Source organism: Salvelinus fontinalis, chromosome 26 (genome assembly GCF_029448725.1).
Source record: "Salvelinus fontinalis isolate EN_2023a chromosome 26, ASM2944872v1, whole genome shotgun sequence".
NCBI lineage: Eukaryota > Metazoa > Chordata > Actinopteri > Salmoniformes > Salmonidae > Salvelinus > Salvelinus fontinalis.
This window is the reverse complement of record NC_074690.1, coordinates 40,379,434-40,405,378: the sequence shown is the minus strand read 5'-3', so window position 1 is coordinate 40,405,378 and position 25,945 is coordinate 40,379,434. Positions and strand designations below refer to the sequence as shown.

The 25,945-nt window shown below is 42.4% G+C and overlaps 1 protein-coding gene across 1 annotated transcript; it reads right to left on the bottom strand.

Annotated features, from left to right (window-relative positions):
- Positions 1-206: 206 nt before the first annotated feature.
- LOC129824345 (hepatocyte nuclear factor 6-like) lies at positions 207-24,881 on the bottom strand. The gene is made up of 2 exons (XM_055883925.1): positions 23,514-24,881; positions 207-880 (listed from the first exon to the last, which is right to left on the bottom strand). The coding sequence occupies exons 1-2, from the start codon at positions 24,571-24,573 to the stop codon at positions 498-500; spliced, it is 1,443 nt and encodes a 480-aa protein (XP_055739900.1). The 5' UTR covers positions 24,574-24,881; the 3' UTR covers positions 207-497.
- Positions 24,882-25,945: the final 1,064 nt, after the last annotated feature.

The window sequence follows — 25,945 nt, the reverse complement described above, 5'->3', positions numbered from 1 at the left end:
ATGGGGTTGTCTTTGGTGTATTTGCTTGGCCCATTAGTCATAGACTTCAGCTTGTGGATTTATCAATCCAAAAAAGGAGGACAAAGCTATTCTGTGGGACTACCTTATCTTAGCTATTTTAGACTCCGTATCTTATTTTTATTTTCATTTTGTGGGGGGGGGGGGGGGGGGCGGGGGGGGGGGGGTTAGAGACAGATTTGCTCAAACTTAAGGGTCTGAGGATAATTTGGGACACCAATACACCCTTCTGCTCTCAGACCTGTTGGTTTCTCATTGGTTTCTGATGGACAAACAAAATGGAGTAAAGGGTGAGATCCCACACAGAAAGAGAACACCTTCAGACCAATGGTCATAGACACCTGATTCAATTCATCAACTATTCATCAAGACCAGGAGTTGAATCAGCTGAGCTGGACAAAAAGCCTGCACACCAGGGTCAGCGACCACTGCTTTAGATCCAAACCCCTCCATCCTCTCCCACCCCCTTCCCTTCTCTCTCATTCCTTGGAGAAGGCGGTAGCAGAGGAGGTACCCGGTTGCGCCGTGGATGAACCGGCGTTGTTGTTGTTCCCATGAGCGTGCATGTGACCGTGCCCATGCACGTTCCCATGCACATCCCCGTGCTCGTTCCCCTCAGCGCCTCCGGTGGACCCCCAGCGGTCGTGGCAGCGTCGCCGTGCGTTCATGAAGAAGTTGGAGACGGTGGAGAGCTCCAGGCCCAGCTGCTGGCTGATGGTGATCTGCATCTCCTTGGAGGGCCGGCGGTTCTCCCTAAAGATGGCCGCCAGCGTGCGGCGCTGCAGGTCGGTGAACACCAGCCGCTGTTTCTTGGGGACCAGGTTCCTTTCGCGACCCTGGTCCTGCTCCTTCCGCTTACAGGCTGGAGAAGGGGGAAAGAGAGGGAGAGAAGAGAGGGGGAGAAGAGAGGGAGAGAACAGAGGGGGAGAAGAGAGGGAGAGAACAGAGGGGGAGAAGAGAGGGAGAGAAAAGAGGGGGAGAGTTTAATTTCCTCCTGTCTTTCCAAGTGTATTTCCCCCTACACTGTTGAATTTGACCCTGATTTTACTGGTAACATTGATAATACAAAAGTCTATTTCAAACAGGAACATACTACATAAAATAGTCAATATTGAAGGAGGGATGCAGGCAGTGTCAAGAATGGGGTGAATGGATAGATAAAGTAAAGTGAGATGATGGATGGATGGATGGATGGATGGATGGATGGATGGATGGATGTACATAGATTGTCAGGTGGAATGATGGCGAAATAGAGGGATGTAGGGATCCAATGAAGGACTAATATAGTGAAGGGACAGGGTGTTTAGGTGATGGAGAGGTGAGAGTGATAGAGTGGGAGGATAGCAGTGCGAGGTTCAACTGTTTGTTCACCTGCACCTGCTCGCAATTGCTAATAATCTATACGCAAATGCCCAACTATATGTGATAAAGGGAAAATCTGACCCTAACCCGCAAAATATAGAAAATGCACTGTAGGCTACAGTCAGAGACAGCAGAACGTTTTGTTGACAGGGAGTGCAGGATTTCTTGTTGTTGCCTAGTTTAGATAGGTTTCTATCCCGAAAAAGCTTGGGACTATAAGGTTCTTTCTGCATTTTTGTCCAAATGTAGTTATTGACATTGTCTTGTTCTGTTCAATGGTCTCTACCTCTCTATATAGTACTCTAACTACCTAATTCATGTTGATAAGTTGAAAAGAATACAATTCAAACATGGCTGACACCATTCAAACCAATGAGGGTTCGGGAATTTTAAAGCCAGATATTTCAGAATCATCTTTTTGCAGATAGAACCTTATAGTCCCAAACTCTCCATTTGTTAATCATCTGTCTATAATTAGATACATGCAGCATCTCTTCTGTGATTATATGTTGCCCTAGAAGACTAAATAAACCCTTTCTCACCACAATAATGGCATAAGTCGATAGAATCAACACTTCAATTTAGTTGACATGCGTGAAGTTTTCTCTGTCATCCACGCTTCTTTCGCGGAGTAAAGGCCTTTAAGGCACCGGGGAGAAAATGCAATAACAAAAAAAAATGGGAATGATTTTCTGTGCAAAATTTCAAAATGACATCAGTTTCACCAGTTGTATTAAAAGAAACAGAAAGCTGTGAAAAAGACCCAACATGTTTTGGATAATATTTTAGATAGGCTTGGATGCAAATTTCATGTGGTTGAAATACTATCAGCTTTTATGATGCTGATAAAGATAGAGCCTCTGCAGATGGTCCCTAACTGTGCATTTGCATTCTCTGAAGATGCTGAAATAAATAAATAATATTTGTCCACTCCTGTTCCCCGTGTCAAAATGTCCATTTAGTGTATCATTTTACTGCAAGTAATACTTAATTCGACAGGAGTTAATATTAAGGCTATGTAAGAGGTTATAGAACTACAATCAGTGTCCAGACTTCAGTTCCCATTGAACCAATCTGAACTGTAGGCTACAGTTCCCTTGAAGTGCCTCGGGCCTATTTGAAGTACCCATCTGTGTGACTGTAAAATGTGTAAAGCGCCTTATAATTATCACACATAACATAGCCACACTGCTATCATCCTCTAACTACATCACACATAACATAGCCAGCACTGCTATCATCCTCTAACTACATCACACATAACATAGCCAGCACTGCTATCATCCTCTAACTACATCACACATAACATAGCCAGCACTGCTATCATCCTCTAACTACATCACACATAACATAGCCAGCACAGCTATCATCCTCTAACTACATCACACATAACATAGCCAGCACTGCTATCATCCTCTAACTACATCACACATAACATAGCCAGCATTGTTATCATCCTCTAACTACATCACACATAACATAGCCAGCATTGTTATCATCCTCTAACTACATCACACATAACATAACCAGCACTGCTATCATCCTCTAATGACATCACACATAACATAGCCAGCACTGCTATCATCCTCTAACTACATCACACATAACATAGCCAGCACTGCTATCATCCTCTAATGACATCACACATAACATAGCCAGCACTGCTATCATCTTCTAACTACATCACACATAACATAGCCAGCACTGCTATCATCCTCTAACTACATCACACATAACATAGCCAGCACTGCTATCATCCTCTAACTACATCACACATAACATAGCCAGCACTGCTATCATCCTCTAACTACATGACACATAACATAGCCAGCACTGCTATCATCCTCTAATGACATCACACATAACATAGCCAGCACTGCTATCATCCTCTAACTACATGACACATAACATAGCCAGCATTGTTATCATCCTCTAACTACATCACACATAACATAGCCAGCACTGCTATCATCCTCTAATGACATCACACATAACATAGCCAGCACTGCTATCATCCTCTAACTACATCACACATAACATAGCCAGCACTGCTATCATCGGCTCTTTCCATTTCACCACATCTTTCCCAAACATGACTTTTCTGGCGTTTCTCTTATTGAATTAAACTCTGACTAAGTCCTTTTTGCCTCAGTGGATATACATGAACTTTTTCTGCCCGTTACCAAAAGCATTTGGCAATTGGCGCGTAGGCAATATGGCACGCATAAAGTTAGGTCCAAAAGGACAAGAATTATACATTTATGGATTGTTCTCTCTTAATTCAACCCGCCCCACATATAGAACCGTGGGTTATGAGTCAATCTGCGCAGCACTATGGGTGGACAGACAGATGAAAATGAACTGGGGATGGGAGGAGGGGTGTAGAGTTAATTACCCAATGTAGACATGATGTGATGTTGAGAGAGACATGAGTGGGATGTGAAGGGGGTATGGCAACGGATTTTTCATCTTAACTGAACTAACTCATGTGTGTGTGTGTGCGTGTGTTTTTGTTTAGGGTTAGGTTAAGGTTTACGGTTATGGGTTAGGGAAAATTGGATTTTGAATGGGAATCAATTGTTTGGTCCCCACAAGGACGTGTGTGTGGTATAAATTGAAGATCGTGAAAGAAGACAAATCTCAACAGTTTTAATTGAATTATCGCGAATCAGAGTAATCTATACAACTTTTCCTTTTCGCATTATCACTGAGGTATGCAGGTAAAATAATGGGTGTAGCATCAGACTTTCTTCGCGACTTAGCCTACAAAGGTTGGTTGGCAGTGAAAGCTGCATGTCATTGGTTATTGCATTTTTAGTTTATTTCTATTGTTTCGCCTAATCACTGTAGTTTCGCCTACACCACGAGATGTTGGAACTGGACCATACTGTTTGCCTTTGCTGTGGTCGGCCTTTTGTTCATCTTTAAACTACATTGGTAGCTTTTGGAGCGGTGGAGTAGAGAGTATCTTCTTGCTTTGTCGGGTGCAATACTAGGCCTAGGGTTTCTGAGCTGTTCTGTGCTGCTGGTCTAAAAGCTGCAATGATCGATTTTCCGCGGTTTTCTCCTGAACACGTGGTCCAGTAATCAGGGCTCCCTTCCCCACCCAATTGATCCGTATTGATCTGCGAGCCCGCGGTGTGTGTGTGCGCGCGCGCATGTGCACCCGTGTGTGGGCTTGTGCACGCGCGCGCGTCCACTCACGGCGGGGGAGAGAACATGAGCGAGCATGTGACAGACAGCCAGAAAATAAATGGTTTATCTCGGGAGGAAAAGCAATTGTGGACAGACTGTCTGAACCACTACAATACATAAGTAAAATACAATACTGTAAAATAGAATACATGATTACAATAAAAGTGGACGGTGTATGATTGCCATCCCCATGAGCGTACCAACCTTCCTTCAAGGCCATGGATGAGGCATACAATGATTTAAATCCAGACCTATGGCAGGTTTGAATTCGCCATGCCCAAAATATTTTTCTCAGGGGCATGAACAATGAGGATATTTCCTGCGATATTTTCTACGAGAGAACCTATTGCCAAATGCTCAAGAAACGTTATGTTTCTTTCATTTGATTACATTGTGAAAGATGTCTTCAATGATCAGACCTTTTATCAAACATATTATAGACACGTGATGTTCAGTTCATTGTAATGGGTAATGCATATGTATTGCCTAATGTGAATATAGTGTAATGTACTGTCATTTAGAGTACTCTAGCATTTGAAACATGTATCTCAAATGTAGTTGGAATAAGTGATTGATATAATTGTGTTGTGTTTTGGTGATTAAACCAATGTACTCATTATATTTCACAGTAACCAGGTTCCGATCCAACGTTTTTATGCGAGTAGAGTAGGTACATGTCGGATAAAACATTTAATGACAGGGCTGGTGGAATGCCAACAACAAAAAACTTTTTTGTTGTTTCGGTAAAATTCATTATGCGAGAAATGTTGGCGGAAACGCTTTTATGGCCAAATAGGCTTTTGATATAATAACCATCATATCGAAATATATTTGGAGTGTCACACAATGACATGTTGTGTGGTCCTCCCACTACAACTCGTGGGGAAAGCATGCAGTTTATCAGCCTATATATTACATAAATGATGATGAACTTTACAGGGTGATTGAAAGTGCATGGTGATGAGCTTGATGCTCTTTTCCAATAAATATCCAGGGTTTTATTCTGGTAATTAATATCAAGGGTCATCACGCACAGTATTTTATCCCTAACAAGTCAATCTGATAGAAACATTTCTGGTGGGAAAATGCGCATATTGTTTTTATGCGGATTTTAGAATATTCGCATGAAAATCTGTCGCCAATTGGATGTATACAAACAAAATGGATGCACAATGAAAGGTTTTGAATGTAAGACTGGTTGCATTACAAGTGTTTCCAGTTTGGAGTTTTGTAAGAGTTTTGAAAATGCACCACATTCTTGTGAAAATACTACCAAAGCTGTGGAACAACACAAAGGAATGCCTTTCCTCCTCTCACAACGTGTGTGTGCGCGTGCGTGCGTGCATGACCGTGTGTGCGAGTAATGCTCTCTGCAATGTTGAGGTGCTGTATGAAAATTATGGATGACTGAACGGCGAATTTAGACAACACCAGTAAACAAATATGACTGTGTGGAGGTGATCAATGTGTGTGTGCTGAAACAGTGGCATGAATTGCAGATCATAAAATAAGACAAATCTCAACACTTTTAATTTAAAAATCAGAATCAGAGCAATTTATATAGCTTTTCCTTTTAACAAAATCATTGAGGTGTATACGGGAAAGTAACGGGTGTGCCAGCAGACTTTCTTTGGTTGGTCGGCAGTGAAAGCTGCATGTTCGTGTGTGTGTGTGTGTGTATGTTTGCGCGCGCGCCAGTGTGTGTGTGTCTGTGTTTGTGAATGATTTGACTGATTTGGTAATGCGGTTGATGTGTGTGTATGGCCCTATACTGTCAACATCTCACGGTTTAACTAATTTGACTTCAGATTCCGACGATTGTCCAAGTTTCTCCAATATGTACAATTCTGAAGTTTTCCCAGACGTCAAATTTCAACGGTTAAGGTTGGGATAGGGTTACGGTTACAACAGAAACAACTGGTTAAGTTTAGGCATTCATTCCGAAGGGTTAAGGGTTATGGTCTGGGATAGGGTTACAGCATTGCTAAATTGTAATTACTTCGCCACTACAGCCTATTTATTGCCTTACCTCCCGAATCTTACCTCATTTGCACACACATTATATAGATTTTTTCTATTGTGTTATTGACTGTACGTTTGTTTATTTCATGTGTAACTCTGTGTTGTTGTTTGTGTCGCACTGCTTTGCTTTATCTTGGCGAGTTCGCAGTTGTAAATGAGAACTTGTTTTCAACTGGCCTACCTGGTAAATCAAGGTGAAATTAAACAATTTAAAAAAGGGAACAGAAAAAACAACAGAAAAAATAACAGAAAAAACTTGACGGTTAAGTTTAGGCATTCCTTCGAAATGGTTATGGTTTGGGGTAGGGTAATACTTTTATTTAAAAAAATATATAAACGCGTGGCTTGCGCTGGAATTTAACATCCGACCCTCGGGCCCGGAGCTCGTGGACTACTTGATGGTAATAGTGCTCACCATTTTCCCTAGTGGCAGGGTCCCTGGTGGCAACGTCCTGGGTATCTGGACGGAAGTCAATTGCCTTGGATCTTGAGCAACCTGACTGAACTAATACATTCTAAAAGCTTTAACAAGAGCAGGGTATTGCGTTTCATTTGAGAACAGCATAACAGTTTGTAAAAGCAGAATATTTCAGGTCATCCCACCCCCCTAACCTTTGAACCCCTAACAGCTAATTCCATGGGTGAAAGGACATGCTACTTCTTTTAGGCTATGTTTGTGGGGGAGCAATGTGAGTGTGTGTGGTTTGTGTTTTTGTCTCTGAAAGCAAAGCAAAGCTGCCTAGTTAAATAATTTTATTTAACTAGGCAGGTTATTCTTATTTTCAATGACGGCCTAGGAACAGTGGGTTAGCTGCCTTGTTCAGGGGCAGAATGACAGATGTGTACCTTGTCAGCTCGGGGATTCAAACTTTCGACCTTTCGATTACTAGTCCAACACTCTAACCACTACGGTACCCTGCCGCCCCATACATCACCATTACTCCAAATGTCTTGCCATTTATTTTCTGAAATGTATTTTGCATTCAATCTCATATACAGCGCATTCGGAGTATTCAGACCCCTTTACTTGTTTCACATTTTGTTACATTACAGACTTATTCTAAAGTTTCTCCTCATCAATCTACAAACAATACCCCACATTTACAAAACAAAAACTGTTTCTTAGACATTTTAGCAAATGTATAAAAAAAACTAAAACAGAATTAATCATTTACATAAGTATTCAGACCCTTTACTCAGTACTTTGTTTAAGCACCTTTGGCAGCAATTACAGCTTCAAGTCTTCTTGGGTATGACACTACAAGCTTGGCACACCTGTATTTGGGGAGTTTCTTCCATTTTTCTCTGCAGATCCTCTCAAGCTCTGTCAGGTTGGATGGGGAGCGTTGCTGCACAGCTATTTTCAGGTCTCCCCAGAGATGTTCGATTGGGTTCAAGTCCAGGCTCTGTCTGGGCCATTCAAGGACATCCAGAGACTTGTCCTGAAGCCACTCCTGTGTTGTCTTGGCTGTGTGCTGAGGGTCATTGTCCTGTTGGAAGGTGAACCTTCACCCCAGTCTGAGGTCCTGAGCGCCCTGGAGCAAGGTTTCATCAAGGATTTCTCTGTACTTTGCTCCGTTCATCTTCCCTTGATCCTGACAAGTCTCCCAGTCCCTGCCGCTGAAAAACACCCCCACCACATGATGCTGTCACCACCATGCTTCACCGTAGGGATGGTGACAGGTTTCCTCCAGACGTGACGATTGGCATTCAGGCCAAAGAGTTCAATTTTAGTTTCATCAGACCAGATAATCTTGTTTCTCATGGTCTGAGAGACCTTTAGGTGCCTTTTGGCAAACTCCAAGCGTCCTGTCATGTGCCTTTTACTTAAGAATGGCTTCCGTCTGGCCACTCTAACATAAAGGCCTGATTGGTGGAGTGCTGCATAGATGTTTGTCATGCTGGAAAGTTCTCGCATCTCCACAGAGGAACTCCGGAGCTCTGTCTGTGTGACCATCGGGTTCTTGGTCACCTCCAAGGCCCTTCTCCCCTGATTGCTCAGTTTGGCTGGGCGGACAGCTGTAGGAAGAGTCTTAGTGGTTCCAAACTTCTTCCATTTAAGAATGATGGAGGCCACTGTGTTCTTGGGAACCTTCAATGCTGCAGACATTTTTTGGTATCCTTCCCCAGATCTGTGCCTCGACACAATCCTGTCTCGGAGCTCTACACACAATTCCTTCGACCTCATGGCTTGGTTTTTGCTCTGACATGCACTATCAACTGTGGGACCTTAAACAGACAGGTGTGTAACTTTCCAAATCATGTCCAATCAATTGAATTTACCACAGGTGGACTCCAATCAAGTTGTAGAAACATCTGAAGGATGATCACTGGAAACAGGATGCACCCGAGCTCAATTTCGAGTCTCATAGCATAGTGTCTGAATACTTATGTAAATAAGGTATTTCAATTTTTTTTTTAAATACATTTGCAAAAATTAAAAAAATATATATATATATCTTGTTTTCAATTTGTCATTATCGGGTATTGTGTGTAGATTGATGAGAGCATTTTTTTAAAAATCGATTTTAGAATAATGCTGTAAAACAACAAAATGTGGAAAAAGTGAAGGGGTCTGAATACTTTCCGAATGCACTGTATGATATCTTTCAGGTTTGTTTGTTTTCCACAGCCCTATAGGTTAGTAATTACTTAACTCATTTTGTCTCTCCAAGTCTTCAGTTTGGCATTAACAACAACTGGCGGATCCACACACACACTTCACACTTTAACTCTATAGTGTTACCCTTTCCTCCCTATTTTGGGCTAAAAGCAAAGCAGCAGAAGTCCATCCACTCCGGTCTGCTTCGTCTGTTAGCTCCCCTTGTTGATCTCAATTGTTTTCATTTGCCCTCAGATTGATAGTCCCCATATTGATTGATCTACGCTTCAAAACCATTCCATGGAACGTTTATTCAATTGGTTCAGGCTCGGCCATGCCAAGCTCTCCCCGGGCTTTCTAAGTGACGTTCCAACCCAACTCAATACTGACTAATGTAATGACTGAATACTAGTGCTAATATACTGATACTTCAATACGTAATGCATGTTTTCAAACAGCTGCTGCTACCGGCCATTTTACAATGCCAACACCACTCTCCCCTTCCTTTCTCTCCCATTAGCTCAACCAATAACATCGCAAACACTTGGGCGGCAGACCCCAGGGTGCAGTGTAGGTCTACATTGAAAATCTTCTGTAGAATAAGTTAACACATACTTATAATGGTCAGTACAATATATTATGTTTGAATTCAATATTCATATATTAATATATCATGTTAATATTACTAAAACGAACAAAGGACTGGGAGGATTACATATTATTATATTGGCCCTACAAATGCAGGCTATATTATCCACATATACTTACATCTCTCGGGTTAAGCCTAATTCTAATCAACCCAACTTAATCATGGACCATTCAAACCACAATCTGTAACTTTCAATTCCGGTCAAAGGTGCTTCCTCTGCTTTTAGTTTTGGTATGACTGCCACTGGGTTATTAGAATCTGTTCTAACCAGCCCGGAAACTAAACTCCAGGGTTGTTTGTGCAGATACCAGGGCATTCAAATAACTTTGATTTTATATATCCGTAAAGACCCACACTGAAGACATACTCTTCCCTTCCAATGCATTATAATTTGTTTGTGAAAGGTTAAATAACAAAAAAAATAAAGTTTGGCCTCCCTTTACTCTTCATAATCATCACCTTTACATGTACACGTGATGTCACACATTTAAAGGGTAGGTAACATAAACGTAACCACATGTAACATGTGGATTTGCATTAGTATACACATCATAAATCCCAATGCAAAGTTATACCTCACTTTTCTATTTTTTGAGTAATTACATAAAACTGATTAGAATTCCGAAAAATACAGAGGTCATGTCGGAAAATGTTTTTTCCGGTGTGTGTTCTAATATGGAGGACCCTGCAAGCCAGCCTACACCCTGTTAATGTAAACTCCAGCAGAAATAACTTCAAATGTAAAACTTCTAATGAAACCAAATCGTTGCACTCATGATTACTGGTTTCAATTGAATTTTCAGCCAATTTACAAGCTAATATTTTATAAATGTATTGTTGTTACAAATCAACTTGCAAGGTTGTGATCCAACTAGCCTGCTAATGTTAGCTCTACTAGCCTGCTAATGTTAGCCCTAATGTTACATTAGCACTGAATGAGTCAGCCAGCTGCTATCAACATCTAGCTCACAGCTACATTAAAGTAAACCAAAGTTTTGGAAATACATTACACTATCCAACCAGTTATCAAAGATTGTTAGCTATATGCAGTTATCTTAGCCAGCAAACTGGCTAGCCAGCTCATGTTAGCTATTTAGCCAACTAGCTATTAGCCTAGCCACCCTAGCCAATCACCATGGTTATGGTTGGCAACATAGCCCAACTACTGGAGACCTGCTAGAACACAACTAATACAACTAAAACACAACCACAGATTAAACGCAAAGATCAAGCAGAGACCATCCGATGGTAAAACTTTCAAAAGACTGCAGGCTGAGTTAGCTCCCAAAGCAAGTAGGGGGTGGGCGCTTCACTGGGCCAAAATTCAACATAGATAGATTCCAGATATCAGTAAGCTAGCGCGCTAGCACTGAGCCAAGGTGGGAAAAGTTACAAAATTCCCGCAGCCTACTTCACAGAAAACATGACAAAAAGTTGACAAAACAAAGAAAGGAGAACAGACGAGGTACTACACAATTAGATCAAGCAGATATGGTTTTCTCTTTCGTTTTGAGCTCACGGCAAGAAAGCATCAGAGCCTGCCATGCCAATGGGTTTCCACTAGACAACACATCCACAAAGTCCGGAATAGCATGAGGTGTGGCTAACCGTAACCAGCTTGAGCTAGCTTCCAGGCTAGCATACGAACTCGGTAGCGCAGAATAGGTCCTCCATATGTAGTTGAGAAATAGTGCATTGTCGGTAGTTTAGATGTTATACGGAAATAAGTGAATAAATACGTAACAACCCAAAAACAGAAGTGTGTTTGTACTTATAGGTAACCGGATCGTGACTACACCTAAGTTACCTAAATTGGTGAGTAAAAACTCAAGCTTCTTACCCTTTAAAGATGAAAAGGGTAGCAGGTAGTTGATCGAATTGTACTTCCTTACTGTGAGCTATAACTCTTGAGAGTGTACAGGAAATGACAGAGATGTGAGAGGTAGATGGGGCCTAGTTATCCAGGGCTCAGAGTGTAAGATAGTAACATAGGGCTTAGGGCATTGAGAGATGGTTACCGTATAGGGATTTCCCTTGGGCTTGGTATCATGAGGGACATACTGTAATTTAGGCTGCAGGAGGCCCAAGGGTAGGCCTACATAAAAAACATGCAAATATCGATGTGTTTGTGAAATAAAAACCCTCATGTTCCGAGCACCATTTTGGAGAGAGTAACTAGATTTGTATAGGTTTATAACAATAGCAAAAGCTTATCTAAAACATTTGCGTAATAGGCCTGAAAGAAGATCCCAAAAGGCATGTGAAAACTGCAAAAATGTTGACCGAAACGTTGGTGAGCAAGTGATTATGTATAAGCAGCAGTGGTGGAAAAGGTACCCAACTGTCATACTTGAGTAATAGTAAAGATACCTTATTAGAAAAAGTCAAGTAAAAGTCAAAGTCACCCAGTAAAATTATACTTGAGTAAAAGTCTAAAAGTATTTGCTTTAAAATATACTTTAAGTATAAAAAGTAAATGTAATTGCTAAAATGTACTTAAGTATCAAAAGTAAAAGTAAAAGTATATATCATATCAAAGTCCTTATATTAAGCAAACCAGACACCACCATTTTCTTGTTTTTAAAATTAAAGATAGCCAGGGCCACACTCATTCAGAAATCATTTACAAACAAAGCATGTGTGTTTAGTGAGTCTTCCAGATCAGAGGCAGTAGGGATGACCAGAGATGTTCGGTTGATAAGTGCGTGAACTGGACTATTTTCCTGTTCTGTTAAGCATTCAAAATGTACCGAGTACTTCTGTGTGTCAAGGTAAATGTATGGAGTAAAAAGTGCAACATTTTCTTAAGGAATGTAGTGAAGTAAAAGTAAAAGTAATCAAAAATATAAATAGTAAAGTAAAGTACAGATACCCCAGAAAATGACTTTAGTTGTACTTTAAAGTATTTGTACTTAAGTACTTTACACCACTGATAAACAGGTCCAGGCATATTTATTATTTTAGGTGTGATTGTTGAAATATGTATTTGATTAAAATTACTGTTTGCCTACTTTTTAAAGGGTTCCTTATATCTCAGCCAGGTCACCCGTGATTCAAGTCAGTATTCAACGTCCATCCATGTCTGAAGACGTCGGGAGATGACGTGGAAACTGGCCACTAGGGGCAACAATGAGTGCTGTTAACTTCAAGTCGGGTTCAGTTTTGCTTGGGCGTTGTGGATGGGCATGGCGGATGGGCGTAAGCATCTGCCTCTGTTGCTAAACGTTGGTGCCCAAGGTTGCATGTTGGAATCCAACAATAAAAAGTTGGTTTTGAGAAAAAAATGTAACACCTATCCTAAACCTTAACCCTTAACCAGTCGCAGTTAATGCCTAACCTTAAGATTTAGGAGTTAATGCCTAAACTTAACCCTAACCTTTAAATGTAGGGCTCCCGAGTGGTGCAGATGTCTAAGGCACTGCATCTCAGTGCTGGAGGCGTCACTACAGACACCCTGGTTCAAATCCAGGCTGTATAACAACCGGCCATGATATCCAACAACATTGAAATTTGAGAAATGTGGATGAACATCTAATTCTGAGGTCAGAACTTGTTGTATATTTTGCCCTTTCTGCTTTAAATAGCAACTGCCCCTAAAAAACAACCTCTCATTTCGAGAACAGCCTACGTGGCATCGCTTCAGAAACATTTATTCTACTGTCAAAATTGACTACAAAGTTTAAATAGGATAATTTTGGTTATAAAGTCAGTCTCGTCCAAAACTGAGCTATGTGAGACTTGTGGTCGTGACTGCATCACAACGTAAAAGTTGGGTTTGTTTCAATCCTGCCCACATGCCCACAGCTGGCAGCACACAAGTAATAATTAATTTAAAGTGCAGATGCACACAACCTGATCGTAATGCCTGTGCTAAATTTGGAATAGAAACTATTCATACCCCTTGACTTATTTCACATTTTCATGTGATACAACCTGATTTCAAAAGGTATTAAAACATATATAATTCTCACCCATCTACACACAATAGCCCATAATGACATTTTTTGCAAATGTATTGAAAATTAAATACAGAAATAGCTCCTTTAAATAAGTATTCGCACCCCTGAGTCAATACTTTGTAGAAGCAGCTTTGGCAGCGATTACAGCTGTGAGTCTTTCTGGGATTGTCTCTAAAAGCTTTCCACACCTGGATTGTGAAACCTTTGCCCCATATTCTTTTAAAAATTCTTCAAGCTCTGTCGAAATGGATGTTGATCATTGTTAAACCAAAATGTTCAGGTCTTCCCAAAGATTTTCAAGCAGATTTAAGTCAAAACTGTAACTCGGCCACTCAGGAACATTCACTGTCTTCTTCGTAAGTAGATTTCTTCGTAAGTAGATTTGGCCTTGTGTTTTAGGTTATTGTCCTGCTGAAAGTTGGATTCGTCTCCCAGTGTCTGGTGGAAAGCAGACTGAACCAGGTTTCCCTCTTGGATTTTGCCTGTGCTTAGCTCCATTCCATTATTTTTTTTATCCTGAAAAACTCCCCAGTTCTTAACGATTACAAGCATACCCATAATGTGATGCAGCCACCCCCATGCTTGAACATATAGAGAGTGGTACTGAGTAATGGGTTATATTGGATTAGCCCCAAACATAACACTTTGTATTAAGGAATAAAAGTGAATTGTTTTGACAATTTGTTTGCAGTATTACTGTAGTGCCTTGTTGCAAACAGAATGTATGTGTGGGGTACAGAGATGACATAGTCTTTCAGGAATCATGTTAAGCACTATTATTGCCCACAGAGTGAGTCCATGCAACGTATTATGTGATGTGTTAAGCACATTTTTACTCTTGAACTTATAACACAACAGAATGTGGAAAAAGTCATGGGATGTGAATACTTTCTGAAGACACTGTACGTTGTGGAATTTATTGAAGGGCCCTAACCAGCCCCGGAGATAGGCTATCCAAAAGTCAAACCAACTTTGCCACTGTTCTTTTCAATTTAAGCCATTTGATAAAATTCTCACTACAAAAAGAAAGGTCAGTATATGGGGCATTAAACAGTAGACCGGTGCAGACTCTGCAACATGGAAACAGAATCAATACAGCATCTCTTCTGGTACTGTCCATCTATGGCTTGTTTTTGGAGTCAGGTCCAGGAATGGTTGTTAGGTTATAATATCAGGGTGTGAATGAACCCGCAAACTGTATTGTTGGGGGATTTGAAGGATCACAGTCAGTCAATAGGAAATATCATTGTGCTCTTTGGTAACATTTACATTTTTGGTGCAATTTCGGGCAGAAATGCTGCAGATGGGGAGGTACAAGTCCCTAGTGAGACACCATGGGAGAATGGAGGGATATATTGCAAGAGGAAATGGTAGAATGGCGATTTACGGTGAAAGATGGGGTGATCTGTGGCTGGAATGAACGAGTGTTGGAATAAATACATACACAAATGCACAGTATAAATGTTTGAGGTCCTCCAATCAGGGGTGAGGGTGGGGATGTGTTTAGTTATGTATGTTTTGGTTTCTGGTGCTGGTCCTGGTGATTATTGGTGCGCTCGCTTCCATGCCCACCCGGGAGTCAGGCAAAGCTTGGTCCTTCCCGCCCTTGGAAAATCCCTTTGGGCCGGGGGCTTCGCTCTGCAGGCTTCTCGGGGTGGGTGGGAGCAAGCGCACCCACTGACCAGGGCACCCGCTCATGGGAGCAGCCATTTGTATAGTCTTTGTATTGTATTGTTGTTGTTTTAGTAAATGCAGTTGAAAATGTATATTTATATATATTTGTCACTGTCGCACACCAGCCAGCTGAAGCTAATTGGAGACACCCACATCAAACCACACCCTGAAACCAACCTAGGTTTGAATTCAGTCATAGCCACTAGCCTTTCATAATGAACCAACTCTAAAACAAGGCCAAATCAGGAAGTTCAGTCACCCTTTACAGTAAGTGTGTGTCTCTCTCTTGCTCTCTCTCTGTGTGTGTGTGTGTGTGTGTGTGTGTGTGTGTGTGTGTGTGTGTGTGTGTGTGTGTGTGTGTGTGTGTGTGTGTGTGTGTGTGTGTGTGTGTGTGTGTGTGTGTGTGTGTGTGTGTGTGTGTGTGTGTGTGTGTGTGTGTGTGTGTGTTTCATAACTGACCGCACCATGCTGCTATAGTGGTGTGCCCCTGAGCCTGGGCGTGCCTGGGACCGAGGCAGGGGCGGAATGACGTGATCGCGTTTTGCGTGCGGTGAGATGAGCCCTCTCCCTTACCGGCCGGACTACTGCAGGCGAGAAACAGTTTATGTCAATCAATCACTGTCGGTCACACCTCTGGGATCTACGCTCATTGGTTGTCTTGATTAGAGCCCATATATTGCTGTAAAGTCAACGGTTGGATTCCCACAAAGACATGCAACAGCAACTGTACAGCCGTCACAAAATGTTACATTAGAAGCTGCCGTAATTAATAGAAAATTGTTTGATTTCGATTAATCATTTCGTTAATTTTGATGAAATCCTGTGCTTTCTAATGAAGTCTACAAGCCAAGCATTATTGCAGTTGAATTACCTTGTACTTGCTACACCAACATGCGTTCACATTTTAGCCAACATTAGCTATTCATTGCAGACGTTTTTGCAAATTGTAATAATGCATGTTTGGAAAAATAATTCACAATAATTCTAAATATAATCACAATTTAAAGAGCCTACTTCCTGTAGCCATTTGATATAGGACAATACGGTTTCTGAATAGTTTGGTGTGTTGTTTATTAGTTTGTTATGTAATTTAAAAGCTATCCTATTGTGCACACGAGATTTGTTCAAAGCAGTTTATTCGTATGGTGTTTATATGGTGTTTATAAGCTATGGTTTTGAAAAGGATATGCCTAAATATATTGCATATAGGTCACGGGCTCTTAATGCAAAATTCATTTGGCTATAAGGTTCAAATAAGGGCCTTTAGAGCTCCGAAAATTATTTCGTTTTTCCTCCAAATTATGGAAAACATTTAAATGATAATAATTTGGAGCAAAAAAGTTAACATTTCATAAATGAATAAAATTAGTGAAACAAAGAAATCGGTGATGCGTATTTATTCATACAAATGTTCATGAAAAGAGGGAAAAGTTACTGACGTGACAATGCTGATTCGTGTCTTTAAAAATACACTTAGAAATTGTATGGATTAATCATATCATGCAGGATTGAAGTATTTATGTCATAGTTGCTCCATTTCTTTTTGTACATTTTAGTCGAATAATTGAATCCTTAAACCCGTTATATTATGCGAAAGCGGTGTTGCTGTTGCCGTTGTATTTTGTTTTCGTCTTGGATTGCATTTAATTGAAGTTGTGTGAATTAAGTGTTATGATTGTACATTCTAAACCTGAGAATAGGTGTCAACCCCACTGAAAATATTAACACACACACACACACACACACACACACACACACACACACACACACACACACACACACACACACACACACACACACACACACACACACACACACACACACACACACACACACACACACACACACAGGTTTCAAGTTTCAAGTAGCCTAGTGATTGCACTGCAGGGTTTACAAAACTGAAATGGGGAATTTGGGGACTATGGACTGGCTAGGTCAGCTTGACAGTTTTTTTTTAAGGGGTACAATGTTGCCACCAAATAGAAAATGGTTTTATTTCGATGAATCACTTCATTTATTTTTGATGAAATCTTGTGCTTTCTAATGAAGTCTACAAGCTCCAGTGAGAATGCAAATACGAATGCTGTTGTCCTTTGATGCTAACTCTGTTCAGAATCCCAAACAACGCCTCGTCAGCCGACAGAACTTTCCCCCAGAACTATGGACAACGCTCAAAGGTGCGAAGGCACATAAAAGACTCTAAACCTTGCGTGCGCCAGTTCTCGCATAAAGATTGGTATTTATAAAATGTGAACTTGACGCAAGAGTGTGCGTTTCTCAGGCCATGTGTATGCTTGTATAACTTCTAGTGGTCCATCCGTTTTTTTTGCAAGCAAATGTTGTTATTTGGAGGTGATTGATGCACGGGAATTATAATAATTGGGAGGGTAATAAAAACATTCAAACGTGGGCCTAATGATAAAACAGGTGCATTTGCCGTTGGTAAGGAGGTCACATAGCAGCATGTAGCCTAATGTGTTTCTTCTACATTTAGGCCTACATTTGAGTCGTTTAGCAGATGCTCTTACCCATAGCTCATTTAATAGCCAAGCTCGAAAGTAAATAGACTGGTAGCCCATTTAAAATATTTGGTATTCGTAGGCTATAGTATTGCTGTGCGATAGGATATCATAGACCATTTCAATTCAGCGCCCATATATACCATGGCAGGATAAACGAAATGTTGAACAACATTTCATATATTCTTTAGAAGTGTGTAATATGCGCGGCCAGGGTTTGGCACTTGCTAAAGGCAGAATGCCTTTTTAGTTTGAAAGTGGTGCAACTCAATATTAGGAAGGTGTTCGTAATGTTTGGTATCCTCAGTGTATAGTATGGCTCTGATTTATGTAACGTGGGACAGTTTGATAAATCCCAATAATTTGATGAGCACCAAACGCAAATTCTAGAATCTCCATGTATGCCAGAATTGAGTGAGAAATGTACTCACGTTTGATAAATGAGGCCCCAGTCGACCGAACAGTCGACCACAAACAGCGCGCATCCGCACTCTGAACACTCTTCCGTACCACGGACAGCGCCTCATAGGCACACAGAACTTTCGTCATCACCACGGACAGCGCCTCAAAAGCATACCGAATACTCTTCAGAACCCCAGACAGCGCCTCACTTGCCGAGAGAACTATGTACAGAAGAACCCTGGACTGCGCCTTCCCAGCCCGAACCCTCACAGCTGAGCGTGTCATTCGACATCCATCAGAACATTTTTGACCTAATCTACTCAGGTTTACTTTACTTCTCAACCTCTTCATATTCTGTGTTTGTCCACGTTTTTTTTTCTGAATAGAACTGATCCTACCCAGTCTTTCACAACATTGTATTAGGCTACATAATTGGACTGCATTTAGCGTTTATTCATTTTTTTCATCTAAAATGTTCAAATTAATTCCTCTATTAAACCCCAAATGTGAATATGAGGCGTGTATGTCATGCAAATATTGACTTATTGGCCTTATATATATACATATATAACATGCATTGTTTTAGCCTACTGTATGGAGGTTACTGCATTGATGTAGTGTGATATGCTCTGTGGTCCAGTGCATGCAGGGTGTTACTAAACATGTGGTGTTTGCTCTGTAGTAGCAGGGAAGACCATTGATGGGGGAGCCTGTGATGCAGAGGGGGGAGGAGGGGGAGGACAGGGGATGAGGAGGAGTTGGACAGATCTGCTCGGTTGGCGCTGCTGGTGCAGTGCCAGAGAGGGAGGGAGGGAGGGAGGGAGGGAGGGAGGGAGGGAGGGAGGGAGGGAGGGAGGGAGGGAGGGAGGGAGGGAGGGAGGGGAGAGGAAATCGATTCTGATTCAGAGGGAGTCAGATAAGCCTGAACAATGTATAGTGCAGACACACTCTATAACCCAATCACACACGTACACACCACACACACACACACACACACACACACACACACACACACACACACACACACACACACACACACACACACACACACACACACACACACACACACACACACACACACACACACACACACACACACACACACACAGTGAAATGTGCTTGCATGCCCACATAAAGATACATTACATACCCCATAAACCATAACAACCTTTAAAAATCTAATGACATCACAACCTTGGATTGCATTGAGGTCGATTTGCTGACATAAGCAGAAACAGATCATTACTATGGCTGACTACATACACTAGAATCCCCCTGTTAAAAAACACTGCCTTCGTCTTGCGAGGGCTATTTCTATGTAGATCTGCCTTCTTGGCCAGGTAGCCTTTCTACAAGAGATTCTTTATCATAAAAGGACCTTCAGGTTTCAATAAAAGTTCGATTAGAAAGTGTTTGGATATTAGTATGCCGTCGGAGTTAACAACACATTTAAACAGTGCATTCTTAAGTAACCCAGTTATTTTACTGTCTGAGATGTGATTTTGTTATTTTCCTACAGGTGTTAAAAACAGCATGTTGTACACCCTTCTGTTTGTAGCTACCACACATATGTTGGGTTGTGGTTGACGCTGCGTGTTGTTAACCACACATTTGACTTTGCTTACCCAGAAGCGAATCCGCTACAAGGGCTACACCACTCTCCTCCTTCCCTTCCTACTCTCCTCCATCTCCCTCTCCCTCATTCTTATCAATTATTAAAGTCTCTATTGATCCTTTCTCTACCCTACCTCTATCTGCCTGTTGACACAAAGCCCAAACTCACCAACCCTCGATCAACGCCTGCTCTCCCAGCTGGCAGTGTTAGGGTATGGGCGCCCCCACAACACAGAGACGTAAGGGTATATATACATAGTGTTCTTCCAAAAACGTATCTCTATCAATCCATTCTGTATATCACGTTTCTAATAACAACAACAACACAATTCTGAGCATTGAACCCCGATGAATATAACCAAGCAACATCTGATGTACGATGAGGTTGTTCACTCTATCCAAGTCAACGTCCACTGTCACGAAACAGAAACCTGGGGCCAGCATCTGAATAAATGTTCCCAGCTGTCCGTTCAGAACCACAGCAGTCTGAATCATCAGGACCAAGGATAGCTGCCTAACTGGCTCTATATACCTAAAAAAAAAAGCACTGCCTTTGTCTTGCGAGGGTTATTTCTATGTAGATCTGCCTTCTTGGCCAGGTCTCCTTTTTGCTCAATTATATGAGTTGGGACTAGGCTGGAGCAAAAGCATGCCAACCCTGTAGCTCTCTAGGACCATGATTTGTGACCACTAACTGACACCGTCGCAGAGAAAGAATGAACCACAAAGGCAACTGCGGTACACCATTGGCCGAATCCTAACTTAATATCAGTGGGCAAAAGTCAAATTCACATGTACAGACAGAATACTGCTACATGGATTTGGAACTATTCCAACTCGCAATTATTTGCCCATTTTGTCATATTTTATCAGACGGTTCTCCTTCTATCCTCCAGCTTTATCCCTCAACTCTTTGTCCTGCAGTGTGTGGGTTTCCAATCCACTGAAGCAGCCAGTCCAGTGCTAGCGGCAATGGCAATCATAATGGATTATAGGTTGCATTTGTGTGATGTACTGCAGAGAAGGAGGGAGAGACAAAAGAGGGGGAGAGAGAGAGAGAGAGACAAAGAGGGAGAGAAAGTGAGACAGAGGGAGAGAGAGAGAGGAGAGTGGGGGTTGGGAATTGGAAGCAGCTTTATTGATCTCCTATCTGCGAAGCCAGGCAAACAGGGAAAGGACAAAGCTACACTATGAATGGCCCTCCACACTATTATGGCTGCTGGCTCCAGCTATCTGTCTTGCCTTTTCACTATTTATTAAATATGCTTCCTATACGGAAAAGGTTGCACCTGTATCCGGTATGTGGCTGTACAAGTTCAGACAGCTCTAACACTGTCTGGCCTGCAGCTTGGGATCCCAACACCATGTATACAGTGTGACAGTGCAGAGGAATCAGTTATTGACTGTAACACCTGGGAAAAATCATATGCTACAAGAACACGATCTGGTGGTGTCAACACCATCTCCGACAACCTGCTAGAAGCTCCAACACCTTCCCAAAGGCTGTCCTTACGGACCCCTGCGCTAGCCTGCTGATCCAGTCTGAGCTTCAAACCGTTTTTGTGTCGGTTCAATGCTTTTACAAATGTGTATGGTATGATAGCGAGATTGGTGAGATCCACATTTCCACTCAACACATGCTTGCTGACACATACACACACATACACACGCACAAAGGCTTACGCACACACTTTTCATGAGTCAGTAGCCTCACCAGCCATTCAGATGTACCTGAATTAATTGAAAACGGTGGTATGGGGAGGGGCACTAAAGTCAACCCCTCTGGCCGCTATTGGCAAGGGAATTTACACACGCCTACATTGGTCAGAGTGATTTTGATTTGACAGATTAGAACAGTGAAAAGCCACGGATGTTGTTTTTCTTTTTTCAACTGCCTGTTTTTGAGTAAATTGGAAAAGACATTCGAAAATATTAAAGCATTGGCCATAAACGGAAATTCCTCGTCGTTTCTTAAATAAAATGTCTGGACTATTCTGAAATTATACAGGATGAGGACGATAGGGGACGCCCATTTATTCAGTGGTGTGGACCGAGCATGAAGGTTTTGCCTCAAAACATCCCCTCCTGTTTTACACTAAAAATATACATCTTCTCAGAAATAAGATAACCATTTGGAAAAACAACTCTCCCTATAAATGTGAATTATTTATTGATTCAATTATTGTCATTTTTCTCTTACACTAATTTCGAATGTCTCTCGTTTTTAAACTATTGATTGGACAATAAGTAAAATGTAAAACCATAATCTGATCAATTAATCAAACCAATTAACTGCAGAGAGCAAATCTAATAAAAATAAAATGGACGCGTTTGTGGCCTTTATTTCGATTATTTAGGGTTGGCAATACGCCTACTAGTATTGCCAAAAGCAAGAAATGTCCTTTGAACGAAAATACTTTGTATTTTACTTGAGTAGTAGATGTGTTTCTATGCCCAAGGGATAGGCCCCATAGGATTTTAAATATGGCATGAACTAAAACCTGCGTCATCGAAGCAGAGGGAAGCCAGTTGTAGACAGACAACCCATATGTAGTCTAATTTTAGACCGTTAAGGGTCTAAATGAAAAGCCGGCGCGGCCGTGTGGTTGGCTGTCTTTCAGGTCGGATTCGAATATTGATTCGGGTGCCACATTTTAAAGGGTAGAGTGGGACGTCGCGTATTGATCAGCAGCCAGAGGTCACGCGCCGCTGACGCGCTCTCCTCCCGCGCGACTAGTTTATATGCCTCCATGTTCAAGCTGGTGGAGCACACGGGACCCATGAGAGAGAGTTACTGTGTGAGTTACATGTTTGGAACACATGGGAATTACTAGAGAGACCCACGATGGACAGGGTGACATGTTTTAGACACACACCCACCCGGCATGGCGCATTAGAGAGCACACATTCCCTCTATCTCGAGGACCTTGTGGACATCATATTAGCCTTATATGACAATGCCCAGGTCCTCTCAGTGATTATATTTGGCTATATGGGTACATAAACCCTGTTAACATTAGGCTGAGGCGTAAGACAGTGCATTCAGCTGGTTTCTCTTGCAACGTGTCATACCAACATATGGTGACATGGATACCGTGCAATCACTTTTACTGTACCGCAGATATCTCTCTAAAACTGTGATTTAAAGAGAGAAAGATTCGCTCTGAAGTTCTCCTGGCAAACCATTTAGGCTACTTGGTCTCGTGAGTAGCTTTGCTCGCAACCGTTTTACACTGACCGCTGTCCATGGTGCTGAATCGTTTGGAAGTTGAGGTTTTTGTCTGATAAAGTTCGTTTAAGTCTTCAGCATAAAACAAGTGCTTTGTATAGCATATCAAATGTATTACATAAGCCTATACAGCTAGCTGTTTAAATAGAGCGAGTTTGACAAAAGCGAGAACATGTGCTTTTAATAAGCGCAAAACGTCAATTGGTTACGATTGACTGTTCAATACGAAGCCCACACGACATCGGCAGTGAGACCAGATGCATCTTACCAGCCAACCGAAGGGCAGACATCCGCTGAAACTCGGGCTCCTGGAGCCACTTCCACATCCTCCGGAACGTCTCCCTGCCGGACTTGAGTTTACTCCACGGCTTGGGGTTCCGCAGAAGATCCGAGAGGGTTCCTTGGGACCGACATAGGATCCTCTGGGCGAAAATCGCCTGGGGGATGGAGTATCGCTTCAGCTCCGCTGTTATCCGCTGAGCCACCTCCTTGGTGTTGATCTCCTCCGCCTGCCCGCCTGACCCTCCTCCCTGGCCGGGCCCAGCGCCGTGCCTCTCCCGCTCGGCCAGCATCGCTGCCTCATTGGCCTGGGAGTGGAGGTGGCTGTGCGTATGGTGCATCCCGTTGAGGTTGGAGATCATGCCGTGCCCATGGCCACCTAAACTCCTGGCAATGTGCTCCTCGCTCCGAGACAGCATCGCGGCGTGGGACTCGAAGCCTGTCACCGGGGAGAGCATCTTGGCATCATTGGAGCGGTGAGCACTTGGACCGTAGGCTGAGAGCGTCTGCTGGGAGTTGTGCAAAGAGCCGAGGCCGTTGGACAGCGGGGAGAGGGACCCATGGCCCATGCCGGACATATCTTTAGGGTAGTGGCAGTATAGGTTGCCCATAGACGCCAGCCCCCGGTGGTCATCCCTCATCAACGTGAAGCTCCCGCTGACATTCCCCGTGGAGAGTCGCTGTTGGGCGGCTGCGTGGTGGTGGGAGTGTGGGTGGTGGAACTTATCGGAGACGGTGGATATGGGAGGTAGGTGTTGGAGAGGTGTCAGGGTGGTGTAGGTGTTGCTCAGGCTCATCCCGGACTCGCACATGCTCATGGCCGGGTGAAGGTGGCCGGAGAGCGACGAGGGGTCTGTCCGGTAGTCCCCGGTACCATCCAGTATCGAGGCCATGCTGGACACCATCGCCGACCGGCCGTGCGCGTGAGAAACTAGGTTCCGGTGAGAAGGGGCGGAGGACTGCCGAGCGTGTGAGGAGCTCATCAGGTCCCCCGCCTGTGAGTGCGAGACGCCGTGAAGGTTGCCAAGGTTTTCCATTGTGACTTCCATCGCTGAAAGAATATATCTTTCCCGATCCCACCTCCCTCCCCTCCCTCTCTCGCTCCTTTCACTCACACACACACAAACAGACAGAGGCACGCGCTCACTCTCCTCCCTCTCGCTTTCCTGGAGCGATAATATTACCAAACGAGTTTTCCCCCAGTCAATCCAACATGTTTTTTGTAAATAGTTTATCTTGATCCAATGTGGTTAAATATCGAGTATAGTCCTCGTCCACGTTACATGTGTTGGTGTCCTGTGTCATAGGCGCTCGTAGGCTATATCTCATCCCTTGTCCAACAGCGCTTCCACTGAAAACTGGCTGAGCCGCGTGTCAGTGTGTATGTGAGCGCGCCCCCTGTGTATTTAGAACTGTGTCGGTTACGCGCATGATAGTCGTGTGGGATTCACAGACAGACCACACTGTAGTGGTGTGTGAGGAGTATATAAGGACTTCAAGGCAGACACCTGCGTGTGTGTGTGTGTGTGTGTGTGTGTGTGTGTGTGTGTGTGTGTGTGTGTGTGTGTGTGAGAGAGAGAGAGAGAGAGAGATTTCAATGTAAAAGTAACAATATATCTCTCTGAGTACTTTACTGCAGTATATACACAATTACATTTTATTCACTCGGCACACAAGTGCCCCTTCTAAATAAACTGTGTTTCCCACGGAGTGAATGGTTTGGCATTTATGCGCTTAGTGATAAACCTGATCAATGTATTGATTGACAGAGATTAATGACGTGGCCTGGCCCTGTTAAGGGGTGGAGGGATGGAGAGGTCACAAAGTTAGGATCCTAACGCCGTGCATGGCGATGGTAAGGAAAAAGAGAGGACGGTCTCCTGTTCTGAATCGTTTCCCTCTCATCTCCAGCCGGGCATTCTGAGGTTCACTCGGATGGTACGTCGAGATATTTGTTCGTCACAAAAGACAAGATGGACACGTGAACGTAGACTTAATAAACAAGTTGTTCCTCTATATAAAATGCTATTTTATAGTTCTGATCTCGCGTAAAAACACGTTTATATTGTTTTCAGATATTTATTTAACTTGTGACCATAGGATTCCATCCTACTAACCTTCTTTAATTTATCAGGACAGACTGGAAAATAATCAAATATATATAATAATACAAATAATAATCCTAATCATAATACTTGTTTATAGCATTTGCGTATGCAACATTACAATTGTATTATAATTGCTTGTATTTGGGAACTTCATTTTAACAGTCCGGTTTCAGATTGTATTTTCATGATTTACAAAGGCCTACTTTCTGGTCACTTATTTCAGAGAATTCAGCACAGTCGTTTCTCCATTAAATCTGAAATAAACAAAATAGTTTTTATTTGGTAAATATTATGTCATTCCCATTTGATCATA